Here is an 18,834-nt window from a genome sequence, read left to right as displayed (position 1 = left end):
AAATTCAAAACCAAACCAGACCAATGAAATGATTAAACCAAACCAAACCATTCAAAAACGGATTGGTTTGATTTGAACCATGGTTTGTATTTCGTAGTTGTTCTAATTTTTTTTTACAATGATTGTTCATTTTTCGGTATTTTTTTACTTTTAATAAGTAACAATATAAACTCAATATCAATATTCTACTTAAAGTTGTTCCCAAATATTAACATTTTGTCTCAAAAAAATATATTAAGGATATATGTAATAATTGTATGAATTGGTTTAGTTTGAACCACTACCGAGATTTCTAAAACCATGACCGAACCATAAAATTTAAAGCGGTCCAGATTGATCAAATCATTTACACCGGATTTATTTAGTCCAGTCTCAAATAGTTTGGTCCGAGTTACTTGGAGTTTAGAACCACGAATTACGAATTATATGAACACCCCTAATCAATACTTGTTAAGTTATTAACCACGCAATGCCTGTAATTTTCTTTTTCATGAAATGTAATCAATTTCTTTCCTTGGTATTCAAATTCATTTGAAGGCAAACACCTTGGTCTAAATTTCAACAATGAAATCATACAATTAATATATAGACCTACATAAAATCTTTACAAAAGACAGGAAAGAAACTCATGTCTATTTTGTTTTTAGTATCACTGACTCTTCCTCAATCCAAACGTATCTTCAACACCGTTTGTCACCCTCTTTCTTCTTTCAGCAATCATGTCCTCGTATGCCTAACACAATAATGAAATCTTCAATGAATACATGGCAAATTTCATTGAGATATAGGACAAGAGAGGGGGAAAGCAAGCAAAATAGACTATGTATGTACCTTTGGATAAGAGTACAAAAATATGTACCACCATGCGCATATCAGTAATGATACAACTACAGTGACTAATACTGAGTGTAAGATCAGCCAGCTACAGGCAATTGCAGAAGCCCCAGTCAACGCAATTGTCCATGGTTGGCACCTGAAAAAATGGCCAAAAGTTATCAAGGTAAAGTTAGCGGTATAATAATTGAAGCTATATATTGTACTCTTCAACTTCAACATTGTATTTCATGTAATATGTATGAGCATTGCTATTAGGTACCAGTGGTGCCTAACAACCTTAAGACGTGTCGCGTTGCGATTAGCTAGCGATACTTCCTAAAAACTATTATATTAAATTATATGAGACCACTGGTACTTGATACCACTTGTGCCTATTAGAATTTCTCAATATATACATATACATAGGCCAAATAAGCTAGTTCATTTGGTTAATGACTAATACTTATCTTGACTTGTAATTTTGGGATTTGAGATGATGTACATTTTGAAAAACCAATCACGGTTTCAGTCGAGAATTACTCGATTTTAGAAAATACCCATATGATATTAAATCCAATTTAAACATCTGAGAACAATATTTTGACCAAATTCGAAACATTTAATTAGCTAAACAAATAACAGTGATAAATGCAATAAAAGTAATAGTGAAGAATAAAATTAACATTTAATTACCAGGATGGTTTAGTATCCCAAACGGAATCATATTCAAGGGAAAGGTAGTTGAGATAGCCATCCATATCATCAACCACTCCATTTTCATCCAAGAACTGGGATTCGTTTGGGTCGGTTGACTTGCTTCCAAAGGCCACCACAGTTTTATCCCGAAAGCCACTCAATTTGAGAGTAGTAGAAGAAGTGAATGAATAGGGATGGACAAGGTTCGAGAAATGGGGTTGGGGAGAGGGGAACCGGGGACGTAGCTGTAGTATCGGAACTGAATTGGAAAAAGAGAACAGAGAAAGTGTTGCCATATTTGTCTTTCTTAAGACGGAAAAGAATATCTTCTCTGCCTCGCTCTCTTATTATATAATATAAAAACATTTTTAATAAGTGATGTAAAAATTGAGTTATATTTATTATAAAAATTGATTTTGTGATATTTTTAAATTAATTTTTACCATGGTGTTATATTGCATATATCATTTAATGTTTTTTTAATAATTTATTAAAAAAATATAAAATAATAATAATAATATAAAAGTAAAGAAAAAAAGAAAAAGTAGCTTAAACAACTTACAAAAACCACAAAATAGAAAAATTAGGATTTGAAAACTATTTTATGTTTTTGAAAATTAAAATGGTGGGGGTCCACGTAAGAATTCTTGATTGGTTGAGTGTTTTTAAAAACAAAATTTGAATACTATTTTGAGTTTTAGGCTAAAAAATGAAAACACCATTTTTATGTTTTTTGTGTTTTCAAATCATTGAATCCAAAAACTCTCTAATTATTCTCTTACTTTTTTATTTTGAGATTCCCAACCAATCACATATTCACTTTTTTAAAACTCAAAAACATTAAATCACACTACAACCAATCACATATTTAAAAACAACTTTTCACTTACAAAATTTAAATTTTTGTTTCCAAAACACATTTTTAAAAAACACAATTTTTGAATCACAAACCAATCAAACAACTGTCATATCATCACCCTAAACAACTGCATTATAGATATATGTAGATTGGTTCGCCCAGGTTTTAGTGTCAATTGTTGTTGCATGTCCATGATATTTTTAGGCTATGATTGTATTGAGTCTCTCGAACATAGTGATCTCTCTTTGAATCTCATTATTTTTTGGTATAAACAGGCTTACTCAAACATCACGTTGTTCCTTGACATATTCGATTTGTCTTCCTCTTGTTAAAAAGCTTAAATCAATATATGATAATTTTATTATTATTTTTCCTGCTATTAAGATAAAGTCACTTTTTGTGTGTTATTTTATCACTTTTTGTGTGTTAAAATAGTATGTAATTGATTCATAATAGGATTAATTGCTTATCTATATTTTGTTGTTTTCTATTATGATTGAACGTTTTCTCTACCACAATGCCTGATATGCCACGTAACCTCGGACATTAACATGTTGTCAAAGTTTAGGATTAAAACACATAGAAATCCATCTAAAAAAAAGAAGAAAATCATTCAAAATAAGGAATCATTAATGTTGATTTTAATTGCTAAATAGACTCTATTTAAAAAAATTTATATATAGAGTCTGGTTTGTAGTAGTAGAGGTGTGTTTGTGTTATATATTTATTCCAGGGTTACTATTCTAGCTATTAGGGTTAGATCAAAGTAGTGGAATTTGAAATATGCAGCGAAATAACCTTTTATAATTAACGAACTACAATGAATTATACTTCTTTGATAAAAAAAAAATCTACACTACGTATTTTTTTCAGTATTATTAATAACTGGTTGTAAATATACTTGTTGGTGTGTTTGTATTAAAAGTGACTCGACTGGAGACATTGAAGCTTTCAAAACTACTAGAAGCGTGAATTGAAAGCTAAGAGCTCGGTGTGTTTTGGGAGCTAAAAGCTCTTAGGAAGAAATTTTTTCATATGTATTTTTGAAATTTAATTAATTTGATGTAATGTCCTTAAGACTATATACATATGTATTACTAGTAAAAAGTTACGTGCGAGGCACGTATACTAATTTTATGTTAGGTATTTTTTACTTTATTTAAAAGATATAATTAACAATTAAAGAAAAAATATTATTACTTATTAGGTGAGATTATTATTATGTATATCTAAATAATATAATTTATAATTTTGACAATTAAAAGTAAATACTGGATGTAATATATTATAGTATTTAAGAAAACTTGATAATTTATGTGTAATATGTTCTTAAGATAATCCAAAAATAAACTAAAAATTCATGTTCAAATACTAAAGAAAACACAACTTAAATGCGTGTGAAATAAAAAAGAAAATTAAAAATCAATATCTAATTATTGATAATTGAAGATAGCATCTATCTAAAAGTTGTAGATAAAAAATCTCCTTTTCACAAATTATAATGTGAAATGTTTTAGTTAAAATACTTTATATATATATATATATTTATATATATGGAATACTTCTAAATGGGTAATAGCCATTGATGAGCACTAAAAAAATTAATAAGGTAACAATCTAATAACCTTTTATGGCAAGTTTCTAATAATAATTTTTTTTTTTAAAAAAATTATATTTATTTTTTATAAAATTGGAAATAATAATTATAACCAATATTTTGAAAAAATTATAAATTATTTTTAAAAATTAATTGAAATTACTACTTTATAATTTTATGAAATTGTGAGTTTATTAATAATTTATTATTGTAAAATTAAGAATCATTTACATGTATATTAATATTAATATGTTTTTTTAATAAGATAATAAGAGCTTGATTGTGGAATCCAATTGTCTTAATATTATTCATGCTCTTAAAAATAAAACGCTACAATACTTCTTAGTTCTTACTTAGGGTATCATTGTTAGAGAAATATTATTATCATCTAATAATTTTTTTGACGTTACCATGCATCATTCTCCTAGAATAACTAATGAGGTGTTGTTCATTATTTATATTTTTAGGATTGGAAGATGATAATCTTGTCTAAGGATCAAGTATAATTTTTTGTGCTGAAATTCTTGTGTTGACAATTGTCATTATTCAATAATGTTTATGACACTTTTGTTCTTCGTTCATTTTTTTTGTTAAAATTTTCTTTATTGATTTTGTTCTTATAGATTTTGGTAAGCTCAAGTATTTTTTTAAAAAATAAAAACATATAAATGATTGTTAATTATTATGAAATTAAAGATTTTAGGATTAGAAAAAATCTTATACATTTTATATGTATTACAGCTTAAAGTTTTAATTTTTTTTTTTTTTTGTTCTCAGTAAGCAATTTAGAATTTTAATTTGAAGAAATTTTAATAAAAAAATAAATAATATTAGTTTAAATATTAATGGCTATATAATCAAAACTTACCTATATATTACTCTCGAATAAAGAAGGAAAGAGGGTTGTGACTCTCGAAAAATTAACATCAAATATCAGTTCAAATATTAATAAAATTTATTTTATTTTTATTTCTCATAAACTAAGAAATTTTACCTAGTATCTTTATATGTATGATAGTTTACCGGTAAATTTTTAAATATTTTCATTTTATTTTAAATAATATCATATATTTCAAATTATTATCATGTGTAATATTGAATTTTTATGTAATTTACCGATTTTATTTATCTTATTTTTAAATAAATGGGTCCACTTTGAATATTACCCGCCCCATTCACAACCTCGTCTCCAATGGAAAATATGCAGGGATTACCCGCCTATATAACAACACTAATCATAACAAAAAACTTACAATCTAACGCCAAAATTCCATTTAACCAGAAAAACCAAGGAAAAACTAGTACTATACATACATGTAGTCAGTCACTTGCGATGTCCCCTTTTATTGTCTTCTTTTCTTTTTGGTTCGTAAATAATGTTATGACCCTGCAACATGTTTTGCCCGTTTCTGAGCTAAGATATTAACGACAAACCATAATGAATTTGTGAAGAGCTCTTTCGGTGCAAATTGAAAGGGAGTTAAAAAAAGATAACTATCGACCTCTGAATGATGTGATTAACAATGGAAATGAAGCCAAAGAAAAACATTTGGAAGGCCCTTCAAATGACTACATCTTGCTCTCAAGCATGAGAACTCAAACAACCATAAGCTGAAATGCTTGTACAGCTTCCAAAGTGGCACAGGGGCAAGGATGAGATGCCATAATCACTGTTATGTGACTCAATTTTGCCAACCACACTTGATCAAGCTGTGTTAGATAGAGCCTCCGAATTCTGTAGCACCTCTACGCTGTTTGTCAAAACATGTGCACAGGGTGATAAGAGTACTGTTACCTTGTACAAAATGCAGTGATACAAGTTTATGAACAGATAATTTAACTATATGTTCTGAAAAATGCAGCACGCTCCTTCTTCCCTTTTTTCTTTTAGGGGTATAAGAATGTACTGAAAACTGTGTTTATCTGTGTAGAAAATAGGAATCGAAAACTTTGACCAGTCTTTGTAATGCACATGCAATTAGCAACAAATGTAATGTAAAGTGACACAAACACAAGTTATGAAGCTGAAATCCACATGATGATGCAATCAGTAGAAACAACCTGCAACCTGCAAGAATATGTGTTTGTAATTATGAGGGTGTGAGGGAGTACCTAATCCAATTGTTCCACAAATTTCAATCCTTGCCATACTAGATACTTATTTCACACAACAATAAAGTCAACCTCATCTGAGCTTTCCTCAAAAACAACAAAACCTGCATCTCGACCATCCTCATTGCCACTACCATGGTCACTATTGTAACTGCTTTCAGAAAAACTCATAAACATTGATCCATCTGAAGTATGACTGCTCAGTTGTGATGGCAGACTGATATCACTATTTAGCTCACTCTCAAACATTTGATCAATCTCAATGTAACTGCAAAACAATCCACACCCAATATGAGATCGGTAAATATATCTCCTACTACTAATTGTTTTTATCATCATAAGTGAAATTTTTGTAGTTCCAAAGCCAACAACAATTACTGAAGAATAAACCAACCTTCCTTCTGATGGAAACTCAGCCAACAAACAAATATCAGGTCTTGCATCCAACATCTGCTTTATTGGGATTACACTGCATGATGTTGAAGGGGAAAAAATATATTATTACCGGTAAGACTAGCCTTGAAAACAGTCTGAAGATAAAGCAAAGGAGGCAGAGATCAAATATTTTCATTGTGAAATAAATAATGTTCTAAACATCCTTCCCAATCCAATAAAATCAAAGAGGATTTACCTAGAGGTGTAACATCTATCATACCAGTCACTCTCTGAAGCCAAACCTTCCCTATTGGATATGTCCTGCTCGAGGTAGTACAAATGGAAAAAAAAATTAGAATTGAACTCAAACATCAAACTGCACTACAAGTATCAGAAGATCAATAATGCAAGGGTAACACTAAGTGGAAGCTTTATATGAAGGTCTTTGTCACAAGAAGTAAATAACATGAAAACCTACAAGAGTTCTGAGGTACTTGAAATCCCCTGTGATAATAGTAGTCAAAAGTCGAGCAACTTCAACCTGCAAAAGAAAATTTAGATCATTAACAAAGAGAAAATTTGGAATGGGGACAAATGGGTAGGGCTATTAATAGTTCTCACCTCTTTGAGATGCATGCAGTCCCGTAAAATCAAGAATTCTAGCAAATTTCCCCCAATGCTGCTTCCAAGGTTCCTGAAAGACAAATGTTTTTCATGTATCAGATGTACTAAACAATGGAACATGTCTAATATGGGAATTGTTCAATAGATTTCTATGAGACTTCATCCACTTATAAATATGATAACTGACCTCAGAAAAGTTCCAGTGATAGAATAGGAAGTTGAAAAGTCAACATATTTTAATTTTCTAAATCCCTGCACGAGCACCCATAAAATATTAGATTATTACATTTTACCATAAAACAATTTATTTTAGCCAGATAATACTCATATCTTATGCTGCTGAAATTTCAAACAAAGACTATTTAAGGGATCAGAAGAAAATACTACAAAGAACAAAATATAAAATGTCTTAGCATTTGTAAAAGCAACTGATTGTTTACATAAGTTTAGCCATTTTAGAGCCATACAATAAATCCATCTAAGTACATAGAAAGAAAGGTTTAACAACCAAAACATACATATCTATATATGAATCTTGGGTGTATTAAATCTTGAGATGCTTGGTTGTACCTTAACAAGTATGCGAACTTTATAATCATGCAGCTTAAATCCCCTAAGGGCCAATGAATTCAGATTAGGGCAATTATTCACGAATTCAACGCAGGTTGGCGACTTCAAACTGTCATCTCTACCTGTCATTCAAGACACAGTTTGGTTAAGAAAAATTTTGGGTTAAAATTTAAGAACCTAATGAGAGGGATTTTATACCTGTTTTTGAAGATTCAAAGAACAAACGCTCGATCAGATGACAGTTTGCACTAACTGACATCAATGTTTGCCTCAATTCAACATGACTAAATAGTAAAACAAAAACAAAAAATGTTAATGAAAATCAATATGTTTTTATACAACAACCATGTAGATAAAATCTATCTGCAGAAGCCACAAAACTATATATGCAAATTGCTGCCAACAATATTGCATCATATGTTAGATAATAAAATAATTACTTTTTAAGTGTCTGAAAAAAAAAATGATGCACAAAAGAAATTCATTTCAAAGTAACTTACAGGCCAACGATTTCCAAATCAAGGAGAGAGGGGCAGGCTGTCAATGCCCCACAAAGTGATGTGTTATCCATTCTTTCAATATTGTAAAGGTGCAACCTTCTCAAAAGGGTCCTGTAAGAACAAGTCAAAGAAAAGTATAAAAATAAACAGGAAAAGGTAATTTTTGTATACATCTAATTGATAAATTTCATAAATTTAGTAATACCCTGGAGCACCATTGTCACCAACTAAAGGGCTTAAACAAGATCGGGTAAGAATAGACGACTCTTTCCCTTGTCTAGATCGTTTGTCGTTCCATGAAAAGTTAGATACTTCTACAGAATTTCTAATTGTATAAACTAATGGCTGACAGGATCCAGCCAATACATTTGGGCCTTGAACTACACCAAGCTTTAAAGACCTGCATAACCATTTAATAAATACAACAGAAAATGAAACACGTATAATAAGATGCCATCCAATCTCAATGCATAATTACATCTACTGAAAATTAGATATCCAGTTGCTCACAAATCACTCCTACTACCATAAAAATTGTGACAAAATTCTCTGAAAAGATCTAAGGTTTCTGAGTGAGGAATTCTTACTGAAGGGATTTCCCTGCTCGGTGGATCATTGTGGATACTACTGCATTGTTAACTTTGGGGACATCAGTTGTCAGATCAAGGTTGGCATAGCAAGAGGGATCTATAGCACATTTGTTAAACATAGAACAAGTAGCCGCTGCATAACAAAGGCTTTGTGTGTCAAGCATGGAAAAGACCTGCACATCCATCACAAAACATCAAGTGTGAAGATGCTTTCTTTCCTTCCAGAGTGCTACCAGTCATAGTAGTAGATATTAAAATAATAGCACTGAAGACTCGACCTCCTAATGTCTAAAGTATTATAATCGTCCAAATAAAATATGCTAACTTTGCAATGATCCATATATCATGAAATACAAAAAGAAATCCTAGCTATTAATTAACCTTTGCCCAGTCAAATGTTTAAACTACTCGTATATTAATGTACGGATGATTCTAAAACCATTCATCGATATTTCTATATGAAATGGCTGGTTAACCCACCAAAAATAATAATAATAAAAAATCAATCAGCATCCTTTCTTTCATGAATAGACTCACAAGCCACATTACATTGATTTGGTATTATTGCTAGGTTTGTAATTACAATACTATTTAAGAAGTTCACTTTGACTGATTATCACCTAAAAGATTGCAAATAGCAGAATAAGAATACTTAAAAACAGTCAAGGAGCCATAAAAACCTCAAAGATAGCAATCAAAACGATATTCTAAAGTCATCCGATTCGCATACAAATAATCAGTTCCCAATTACAACAACATAACATAAAAAATTAACAAATCGAGCAAATGATAGTGTTCCAATTAAATAACGAATTAAACATTCAAAAGAATTTAAATCCAAAACGTACCTTGATGGTGAGGTCAGGAGGGAGAGCCCAGGCAAGAGAATTGTGCTTTGAGGCGCGTTTTCTGGCAGAACGCTTACCAGCTTCAAGGAGTAGAGTTCCCAAACCCATGGCGCGATCGATGAGCTGAGTTTGATCCGAATCGGAGGTCCTGGAGTCGAGGAGCCTCTCAAAGGAGAGATCGATGGAAGAAGAATAAGAAGAAGAGGATGGGGCTAGGGATGAATCGGTGGGAGGGGAATACTGTCGAAGAAGGATTGTCTCAAGGAGGTGGTCGATATGGTCATCCATGTCGAAATCGAGGTTAGGGTTTTGGATTGTAGGGTTTTGAGAAGGACAAGGTCGCTTAGCCATGGAAGACAAGGTGAGGAGAAGGGTGGTATCCATTGGTATGGGATAGTGGAGAAGGGATTAGGATACCAAAGCCATACAATCTCATCTCAGACAGTTTGTCTTTTGGGAGCTTAAGATACCGACGACCCATTTCTCGCCACGTGTCCATCTGCGTGTGTGCATGTGAATTTTTGTGGGAATTTTTCTTACATCACCTCACCTCTCCTCTCTGCTTTTACATTTTTTTTTCTTTATTTCATTTTTTTTTAGTGTTTAACACGTCCTCAATTAATAATCACCGAATCTAACCCAACATTTAATCAGAATAGAATAATATTTACTGATATGACAATATATTATATACATATATTTATGTGCTATCTAATAAAAATGCTTGGTTTAAGAGTTATTCTTATTGAAATTTACACTTAAAATAAACATTGTTTGATTAATAAATTAATTATTTTTTCAAAAAAATTAATTTTAAATATTTTTTTTTGAAATAAAAATTGTTGTATTGATATAAAATCATTATACATAACAGAATTGAGGAAGGAAATATACTCCAACCAAATTCAATCAACATCCACCAAAAAGCATTAACAAATCAAAGAACATAAATGATTTGTGCCTTAAGGAAATTGGATACAAGATTGTAAAATAAAAGAAACTCAAACAACTTTAAGAAATTTTATATCAATGAAATCAAAAGAAACTGCATATCCAGTCACTTTAAAAATAAAAGAATGTGAGAGCATCAATTTCTTGTAGTTGAGTATAGCCCTCAACAATGATGAATGTAATATCTACCATATCACTCATAGAGTTTCTCTCGTATATTGCAATACCGATTACTTAAATCGATAACGCAATTGCTTCATCCATTCTACATTTGAGACGTCCTGATGGTTAGTTAAGCCATTTCTTTATGAGTATAGGCTCTTGAAATAATGTAGATCGTTTCTCCTTTAGATCCATTTTAATTGGATGAAAATCAGAGATTGGCCTCGACATCGCTGCTATTACACACCCAAAAGCATCTTGGACCATAGGCGGCTTCCAAGGGACTGGAGAAGGGGGCACGTATGGTGGTACATCTTTATTTTCAAGAACTTTTACTTTTTGGATTGTTGATACAAATTTAAAATTTTCTCTATCAAAGTGGAGAAGTATGTAATTCATGGAATATTCAAGTTAATCCATGTGATGTATAGTGGAAAAGGATTACTAGAACAATGAAAAAAAGATGAATTTAGGGAGGAATATGGTGGTTACTGAAGGTTGATTAAGAAGACAAATGAAAAAAAAAAATCACAATACAATAACTGCCTCAGAGCATTTAGTGGGCAGACGCTCAATAATTTTAAATATTTAAACTTAATTAGAAAATACTAACAAAATTAAATAAGTATTTTTTATATAAATCTTAATTTAAATTTGAATTTAATTAATTGTACATTATGTAAATTTATTAGTTATTTTGTTTAATATAAATAAACTTATTTATTATCTTACTATTTAGTTAAATATACTTTTTTTATAAATAAATTTAAAATTAAATTAAATTTTATATATTAAAAAATAATTAAATTGTATTAGGTTTAATTTTGTTAATATTATTTAAATTAATAATTAAGTAGTAACAACTCTTACTATTACCTAATGTATATAATATAATATATATATTTATATTTATATATATATACATATAAGATGGAAGTTATAATGGATACATCAAATATGTAACCATCACAGTTACATTTTTTTTACCTATTAGATCTCTGTTAAATGGTTTTAATTAATTTAGAAATTAAATAAAAAAAATAATAAATAACTTGTAATCTAATATTTTTTTTATAAAACTTTAATTAAGATTAATTATATTTTAAAATTAAATTATTTATAATTATTAATTAATTTTTTTTAATTTATTACTAAACAAGGATCTTTTAACAATATTTTTTTACACTTAAATTATTAATATATTTATTGTAACTCTTTATAATTTGAAATTATAACACATATAATTTTATAATTAAAATTTTATTATACATATAACCTTAATTTAAAATTATTACACTTACTTTTTTAGTTTTTTATTTAAAAATTTATTTGGAATGATGAAATGTAAATGGCTCGTATTTTCTAAATAGAAAAAAAAAATCAAAATATAGATTTTCTCTCTTCTTCCTTCTCATTAAATAAGTGAAATTATAATAAAGCAAGTATACTAATTTCCAAAAACAGCATGTTTAGTATTGTTTTCTGTTTTTTATTTTCAAAAAATTGTTTTTAGAAATGAGAACAAAAAATAGTTTTTGAAGTTTTTAAAAACAAGTCATGTTTGGTTAGTGTTTTTTAAAAACAATATTGATCAAAAGTGAATTGGTTTTTAAAACAGAAAACAACATTTTGTTGTTTTCAAAATTCTTGTTTTTTGTAACTTTGTTTTCTGAAAACTGTTTTCAAAAAACAAGACCAAACAAGCCAAATTATTTTTAAAAAACAATTTTCTGTTATTAAAAACAAAAAACAGTTTTTTAGTTATGATGTCAAACATGCACTAACAAATTGATTCTTTTTCTTCCATATAGTGTACTTGCAAAAAGATAAACAAATGCCTCTGCTCTAAATCAAGCTGCTCCATGGCGGAGCTAGACTTTCGAGGTACGAAAATCCTTATTATAGCTCCATTGGTAGAAGTCGCCAAATTTGAAATCCACGGGAAACATTTGTTTCATTTTTTTTCTTCTACTATAAATTAATTATTGGAAAGGAATTGAGGGAAGGCGGAGTTTGAGCTCGTAAGGTTGCACGATAATGATGATGGCTTGAAATAATGAAATTGCCCGACTTGTATTTGAATTGATTAATAGCAGACCAAGCCCATGGATTTCAATCCCTAGACAATGATGATGAAGATCAAGGAAGTGTGTTGTGTGAGCTGTACAAGCACACCTCTTCTCCATATCTACAAAGCAATTTAAATTTCGGACCCCTATCTTGCTTCTTAGATGTTTGATTAGCATTAGAAATGAATTGGGAAACAGGATTCATCTTCAGTTTAAGAGTTGACAGCACCAAAAGCTTCATTCTTTTAATCGTTTTAACTTCAAACAAGAACTTGCTTTGTCCACCTAATTCTATATAGAACACCCATATGAAATTTATACTAATAAGGAAAAAAAAATGATTTAAAATTAAAGGAATATTAACGGTAGAACCATCCGAACTTTATATTTTTTAATACTTAACAATAAAAATCAAAATTTTGACGGTAAAACCTATTGAACAGATGCTTTGTTTTGCTCGTTACACTTTCATCCAAAAACTTCAGTTAAGTGTCACAGTGGACTGCCCATTGTACACAAATGCATACATAGCTAATTTTTAGTGGTGTACATAATCTTAATTATTAAAATATTATAAAAAATAATTTAAAAATTATTTTCTTTTTTTTCTTTTTTTCCTTGAAACCCTAATCCTCTCCACCCTAACATATCTTCCTAGCCACACCACCACAACCACCACCACCACACTAGAACTAACCTAAAATCACAAAAAAAAAAAAAAAAATCACCACCACAGATCACAACAGCCACCACCACCTTAACATAAGCCAAAAATTATAAACAAAATCTAAAATCACAATCAACATCACCATTATCCCCTTAGATCCCAAAGAGAAAAAACCAACAAATTGTTGAAGAGGAGGTCTGTGGTGGTCTTCATTTTGGCCAATCGCCATCGAAGGTGGCATATCGCTATCGAGCCGAGAGTAGCATGGGTGAGAGAGACCATTCGAAGGAGAGAGAGAAGATGAGGGATCGGGGTTGGGGTTTTCTGGGGTGAGAGAGAGAGAGAGAGAGAGAGAGAGAGAGAGAGAGAGAGAGAGAGAGAGAGAGAGAGAGAGAGAGAGAGAGAGAGAGAGTGTGTGTGTGTGTGTGAAGAGGGGGGATCGAGTTTGGATTTTATGACTTGTGGGGTTCAGTTTCATGGCCTGTCTGGCTTGGGGTGGTTGGAAAATCCCTGGATTTGATTGGTTATGCTTACTCTGGTGTCGCACAGAAGAAGAAGAAGAAGAAGAAGAAGAAGGGAGAGAGAGTGTGTGAATAGATTAGGGTTAATTTTGTTCAGGGAAAAAAAGAAAAAGAAAAGTGTTGACTGGAAAAATAGCCAACTGACTCAAAGTTAAATAATCACTTAGTAATCACCAATAAGGAGTTAGGAATAAAAAGTAAATAAGAGCTCACAACAATTGTAGAGGTTCGACCCCCTTTGTGAGTCTATAACTTGTTAACGATACGTATACTTGCGTGTTGAAAATATCACAACAACCGTAATCAACAATGACATTTTGAAGAAGGTGGAGGACGTTGAGCATTTCTTGAGAAGACACCACGAGAAGGAATGAATGGGGCTTCAGAAGAGGGTTGACCTTATTTCTTCCCTGAAGCTGCCTGAGATGACCAAAGGGTTACACACCTCTGCTACTAAACTTGTAATTAACCCTATGGTACTTGGCAAAGAATTGATTACTAGGGTCAGGAAAGACTTGCCACCTTTTGCCGTTGAGCTACTCGACCAAGTGGCAAGTAGTGCTGTGAGCTAACATTTGAGAAATGGGGAATATGCGGCAGTACTGACCCTTTTACTTTGGCCCAATTAGCTAAGCAATAGGTAGTAGGGGTAAGTACGGTTAGGCCTTCTTGTCACGGTTTCCTTTGTTATTATATTGTACCTTTGACTCTTATTTCTTCATTATGCTAGATGACGCTAATCACTGAAAGGACCTCCAAGGAAGTGGGTGCCATGGTCATGGAACTTGATCAAATTAAGGCCAAAAAATGGACCCTACTTGAATAGAAACAAACTTTATCTCTTGAACTTGAGAAGATCAAAACTGGTGCCAATGTTGAGGTCGAAAGGATCAAAGTAGAGGCTAAGGCTAAGATGAAAAAGGTTAATGCAAATGCTGAGGAAGAAATTGAACACATCAAGGGTGGGGTTGTGGCTTATCGCCAGAGGGCACTCCAAGAGGCCAATGATAATTACCATCAAATGTATCTTAAGTATAAGGCCAAAGCTGACTAGGAACATAAGGTCGAACGAGACCAATTGGTATCTAAGATAACATCTCTTACCATAGAGCTCAAGCAAGCTATAGAAGCAAAGGATCAAGCCAAAGCTTAGGAGGTGATCAAGAGAACTACCATTAATGATAAGAATAGGGAGATCAAAGGCTTGTATACCTAGATTAAACTTAAAGATTTACTGCTCAAGGGTGCTCAGATTGACGTGGAGAATCTGAAAGAGGTAATTATAAAGAAACATGATAGGATAGATTCTCAGGTTGAGACCTTGTATTGTGTTCAGGAGGAGCGAGATATTTTCGCTAGTGTCAAGAGGAAGTTGACGAAAAAATCCTAATTCTAGTTGGATAATGGTAGGAAGGCTATCTTAGCTATGTTTTGTTGGGTTTTATGCCCTAAATAAAACTCTGTTTCAATGTAATCCAGATTATTCAATATCAATAAAGTAACAGAAGTAATTTTTCATTCACTTGTGTATGTTTTGGTTCACTTAATCAATTGCTTGTCTATTTGATTTATAAATTCATCCAAACCCTTTTCACATACTTGATCATGTTTATTGTGTTGTCAACACAGTGGAAAATAAACATGACTATGTGAATAAAGTATTCCTAGATTTATCAGAACACTGGGTTTCACTGATATGACAATCTACAACAGAGTTTACTTACATTTGGAGAAATGTTATGTTCTTTCCAGAACATAGGTTAAAGTAAAGCTCAGGTTGGATGCATGGAGTATGCATTGGAATGGACCGATATTGAACTTTGAATTAGATTTTGAAACTTACCGTAAACATCTATTCAATTCAATATCATAAGTTGATCCTATATCACATGATCTAAATCCTGATATGGTTAGGCTTAATTTCAAGAGTGTTATTCGTGTTCTTTGATTTGTTAGTTAAGCCTAAATCTTTAGTCTGGGCAATACATACATTTTGGGAACACTGTAGTGCGATTGAGTGAGAGCGCTAACATAAATATGGAATCTATAGCTTCTATCTGGCGAATAGTAAGCAAAGGGTGATTTCCTTCGAGCTTAACCAAACGAGATAAATGATTGAGTACTCATTTCACTTAGTTGAAATATCATTTATACAGGGTTAAGTGTTTTAAGGATAAAATACATTGTAGGGTGTTACGGTAATTTAAGTCCCTTTACAGTGTAGATCATCCATATAGAGGATCATTGATCACATTATGATTATAACAATGGATAACTAATAATGTGTCTATATGGTGGAACATATAGAGCATTCTATATACTGAGAGTGCAATTCTGAGTTCTATGTGTGGATTCAACGAAGAATTAATAAGTCAGTGAATTTAAGTGGTAAATTCTAGATCTGCTTATTGGAAGCTCGGATATATAGACCCATGGTCCCCTCACTAGTTGAGATGATATTACTTGTAAGACTCATTTAATTGATTTTAATTAATGTTAGGCTATTTTTAGCCTATGTTTTGGATCCAATTTATGTGCATTCTTAGCTGTGTTGGGACGGAATTACGCTTGTTTTCTATGTTTTCAGGTTCTTTGGAATAAAAGAGGTCTCAAAAGTGTAAATTCGTTAAAAGGCGTGTTGAGCCGAAGAAAACTCAATTTTTGAGTTTTTGTGCATATCCGGCCGCGCTAAACACAACTTGGCCGCGCTAGATCTCGAGAATTAGAAAGGCACCGTCGCCGCGCGATGAAGAGCTCGCCGCCGCGCGAGTTACGAGATACGTAAAGTACCCCAAAATTTCAATATTCTCGCCGCGGCGAGAGGAAGCTTGGCCGCGGCGAGATCCCGTATGGACCAGGGGCATTTTCGTCCATCGAACCCTAAATTTCAATTATAAATAGAAACTCGCGATTGGAAGTCAAGGAGAGCGATTTCGGGAACCCTAAAACATACCGAGAGAGGAAAGAGCATAGAGATTCAAGTGAAGATCCGAATTCATCCACCAACAGCTCTTTTCTTTATTCTCTTTTAATTTATTTATGTTGAATATTGCTATAGAATGGTTATGGATTTGTTTCGAACTAAATTTCCCATTTAGTGGAGGATGATGATCGTTGTTTAATGTTTTGCCTAGTTAATGTTTAATTACCATTCCTCAATTCTTCGTGTGTGAAATTATCTTAGTTTGTGTTTAATTTCATGTTTAAGATTGATCACCTCGTGATGTTTCTATGATCTCAATTCAAAATCTGAAAAGTGAGAATTGAGAATGCTAAAATTAAGATAATCGATGTTCTATGTGAAACGAAAGTATTTACATGACTTATGTGACGAGTAGATTATTAATTAATGCTGATTTCATGTTAGTTTAATTAAGGAATTAATTAGATAACATGTGATTTAGAATCTAGAAGATCTGAAAGGAGCTAGGTTATTTCATAACTCCGTCATTCACTCCAAGAATAGGATAGTAATTATTCATTAACAATTTGGGTAAACAACAACAAAGGATTCTCCTCCCTATTGTCTCATCTTGCTTCAACTTTAAATTGTGTTATTAAGTTTTCCGAATTTCTTTCATATTTTACCGTTTTTTAAATCATAATTGCTTTTGATTTACCGAATAGAATCATAAGTATAATTTAAAGTGGTACTTAATCCAATTCCCCGTGGGATCGACCTCATTCGTGTGAGATTTACTACTTGATTTCGTATACTTGCGTAGCGTTTATAATTTATAGCACCAAGTTTTTGGCGCCGTTGCTCGGGAATTGTTAAAGATTAATATTACATAAAATTATACTAACTTCTACTTTGGTATATTTTCTCTTGCCGATTTTTCTAACCTTTTTCTTGCAATATTTTCTTGATTTATTTCAGAATCCTAAGTTGCATGCGCCGTCAAGGACAATCGCTCATATTACCTCGCCTGATCCCGAAATTGAGAAAACTTGCGGTGAAGAATCGAAAGAACAAGAGGCAAGAAAGAGTTTCCAAAGAATCGCCGAAACATCGTAAATCATGGTCGCCAATGTGAACAATAATGTCGGGAACAATGGGCGTAATAATGGTAATAATGGAGGCGCCGTGGAAGATCAAGCTAATGGCCGTAAGCTAGCTTGAGAGATTACATTCTCCCTACTCCGACGGAGTGCAACATGTATTAGGCCACCTACGCAAAGGGATGCAAACAACTTCGAGATCAAACCCGCCATCCTTCAAATGGTGCGCCTTCGCCCGCCTTTGGTGGTCTCCCTTCGAAGATCCTAATTTTGCATCTCTAACTTCATGGAACTTTCGTGAAACTTTTAAAGTTAATGGAGTTAGCGACGATGCCATTAGATTGAGGTTGTTTCCATTCTCGCTCAGAGAACGAGCCAAGAGTTGGTTGAATTCTTTGCCACCGAATTCTATTGCTACATGGAATGATCTCGGCAACAAAATTCTTGTCAAAGTTCTTTCCTCCGCCTAAGTCCGCAAAGCTAAGAGGAGAAATCAATAATTTCGCCAACAAGATAATGAATCTCTCCATGAGGCTTGGGAGAGGTTTAAAGATCCGATCGTGAGGTGTCCCCATCATGGTATAGAGAAGTGGATGCCGGTTCACAACTTCTACAACGGGGTTGGTTGGTAATACTAGAACTCTAATAGATGCAGCAACGCTGGAGCTTTTATGAGAAAGAGTGCTAATGAGGCATATGATCTATTGAGGAGATGGCTCTAAACAACCAGAAAGGGCTAACCGAAAGGAGTCAATCCAAGAAGGTAGTCGGTGTGTTAGAAGTCGATGCCATCACAAAGTTAACAACAAAGCCGTAGGCATTGACTAAAATCATTGCAGTATGCGTTAAGCAAGCCCAAATTGTTTCAGGAGTTA

The 18,834-nt window shown here is 32.2% G+C and overlaps 2 protein-coding genes and 1 non-coding gene across 5 annotated transcripts; all 3 read right to left on the bottom strand.

The window, feature by feature from the left end:
* Positions 1-479: 479 nt before the first annotated feature.
* Positions 480-1,871, bottom strand: LOC115703801 (uncharacterized). Its single transcript, XM_030631036.2, has 3 exons — positions 1,510-1,871; positions 832-973; positions 480-733 (listed from the first exon to the last, which is right to left on the bottom strand). Exons 1-3 carry the CDS (start codon positions 1,806-1,808, stop codon positions 650-652), a joined length of 525 nt encoding a protein of 174 aa, XP_030486896.1. The 5' UTR covers positions 1,809-1,871; the 3' UTR covers positions 480-649.
* A 3,285-nt stretch (positions 1,872-5,156) lies between these two features.
* Positions 5,157-10,138, bottom strand: LOC115703805 (F-box protein SKIP17). 3 transcript variants are annotated; one of them, XR_004009256.2, is made up of 13 exons: positions 9,588-10,138; positions 8,737-8,912; positions 8,355-8,549; positions 8,150-8,260; positions 7,848-7,933; positions 7,650-7,771; positions 7,267-7,331; positions 7,077-7,149; positions 6,934-6,996; positions 6,712-6,776; positions 6,475-6,549; positions 6,081-6,348; positions 5,157-5,719 (listed from the first exon to the last, which is right to left on the bottom strand). XR_004009256.2 is itself a non-coding variant. In XM_030631042.2 (12 exons), exons 1-12 carry the CDS (start codon positions 9,969-9,971, stop codon positions 6,132-6,134), a joined length of 1,632 nt encoding a protein of 543 aa, XP_030486902.2. In that variant the 5' UTR covers positions 9,972-10,086; the 3' UTR covers positions 5,157-6,131. The 3 variants fall into 3 exon arrangements, 2 of the variants coding, with proteins under 2 accessions (XP_030486902.2, XP_060962862.1); XM_030631042.2 differs by having other exon boundaries at positions 5,157-6,348; positions 9,588-10,086; XM_061106879.1 differs by having other exon boundaries at positions 5,157-6,549; positions 9,588-10,095.
* Positions 10,139-18,436: 8,298 nt separating this feature from the next.
* Positions 18,437-18,542, bottom strand: LOC115703261 (small nucleolar RNA R71). Its single transcript, XR_004009039.2, has one exon. It is a non-coding gene; the product is annotated as a small nucleolar RNA R71 (small nucleolar RNA).
* Positions 18,543-18,834: the final 292 nt, after the last annotated feature.

The sequence above is a fragment of the Cannabis sativa genome, chromosome X (assembly GCF_029168945.1).
Source record: "Cannabis sativa cultivar Pink pepper isolate KNU-18-1 chromosome X, ASM2916894v1, whole genome shotgun sequence".
Taxonomy (NCBI): domain Eukaryota; kingdom Viridiplantae; phylum Streptophyta; class Magnoliopsida; order Rosales; family Cannabaceae; genus Cannabis; species Cannabis sativa.
This window is presented reverse-complemented; position numbering and strand designations above follow the sequence as displayed.

Coding starts and splice junctions, on each gene's coding strand:
- LOC115703805 (XM_061106879.1), bottom strand. CDS start 9,971: ATGGATACCACCCTTCTCCTCACCTTGTCTTCCATGGCTAAGCGACCT. Junction 8,550..8,736: donor CGAGCAGGGAAATCCCTTCA/GTAAGAATTCCT, acceptor ATGGTTATGCAG/GTCTTTAAAGCTTGGTGTAG. Junction 7,772..7,847: donor CTTTGAATCTTCAAAAACAG/GTATAAAATCCC, acceptor CTTGAATGACAG/GTAGAGATGACAGTTTGAAG.
- LOC115703801 (XM_030631036.2), bottom strand. CDS start 1,808: ATGGCAACACTTTCTCTGTTCTCTTTTTCCAATTCAGTTCCGATACTA. Junction 974..1,509: donor TGGGATACTAAACCATCCTG/GTAATTAAATGT, acceptor CCATTTTTTCAG/GTGCCAACCATGGACAATTG. Junction 734..831: donor TTTTGTACTCTTATCCAAAG/GTACATACATAG, acceptor TTATTGTGTTAG/GCATACGAGGACATGATTGC.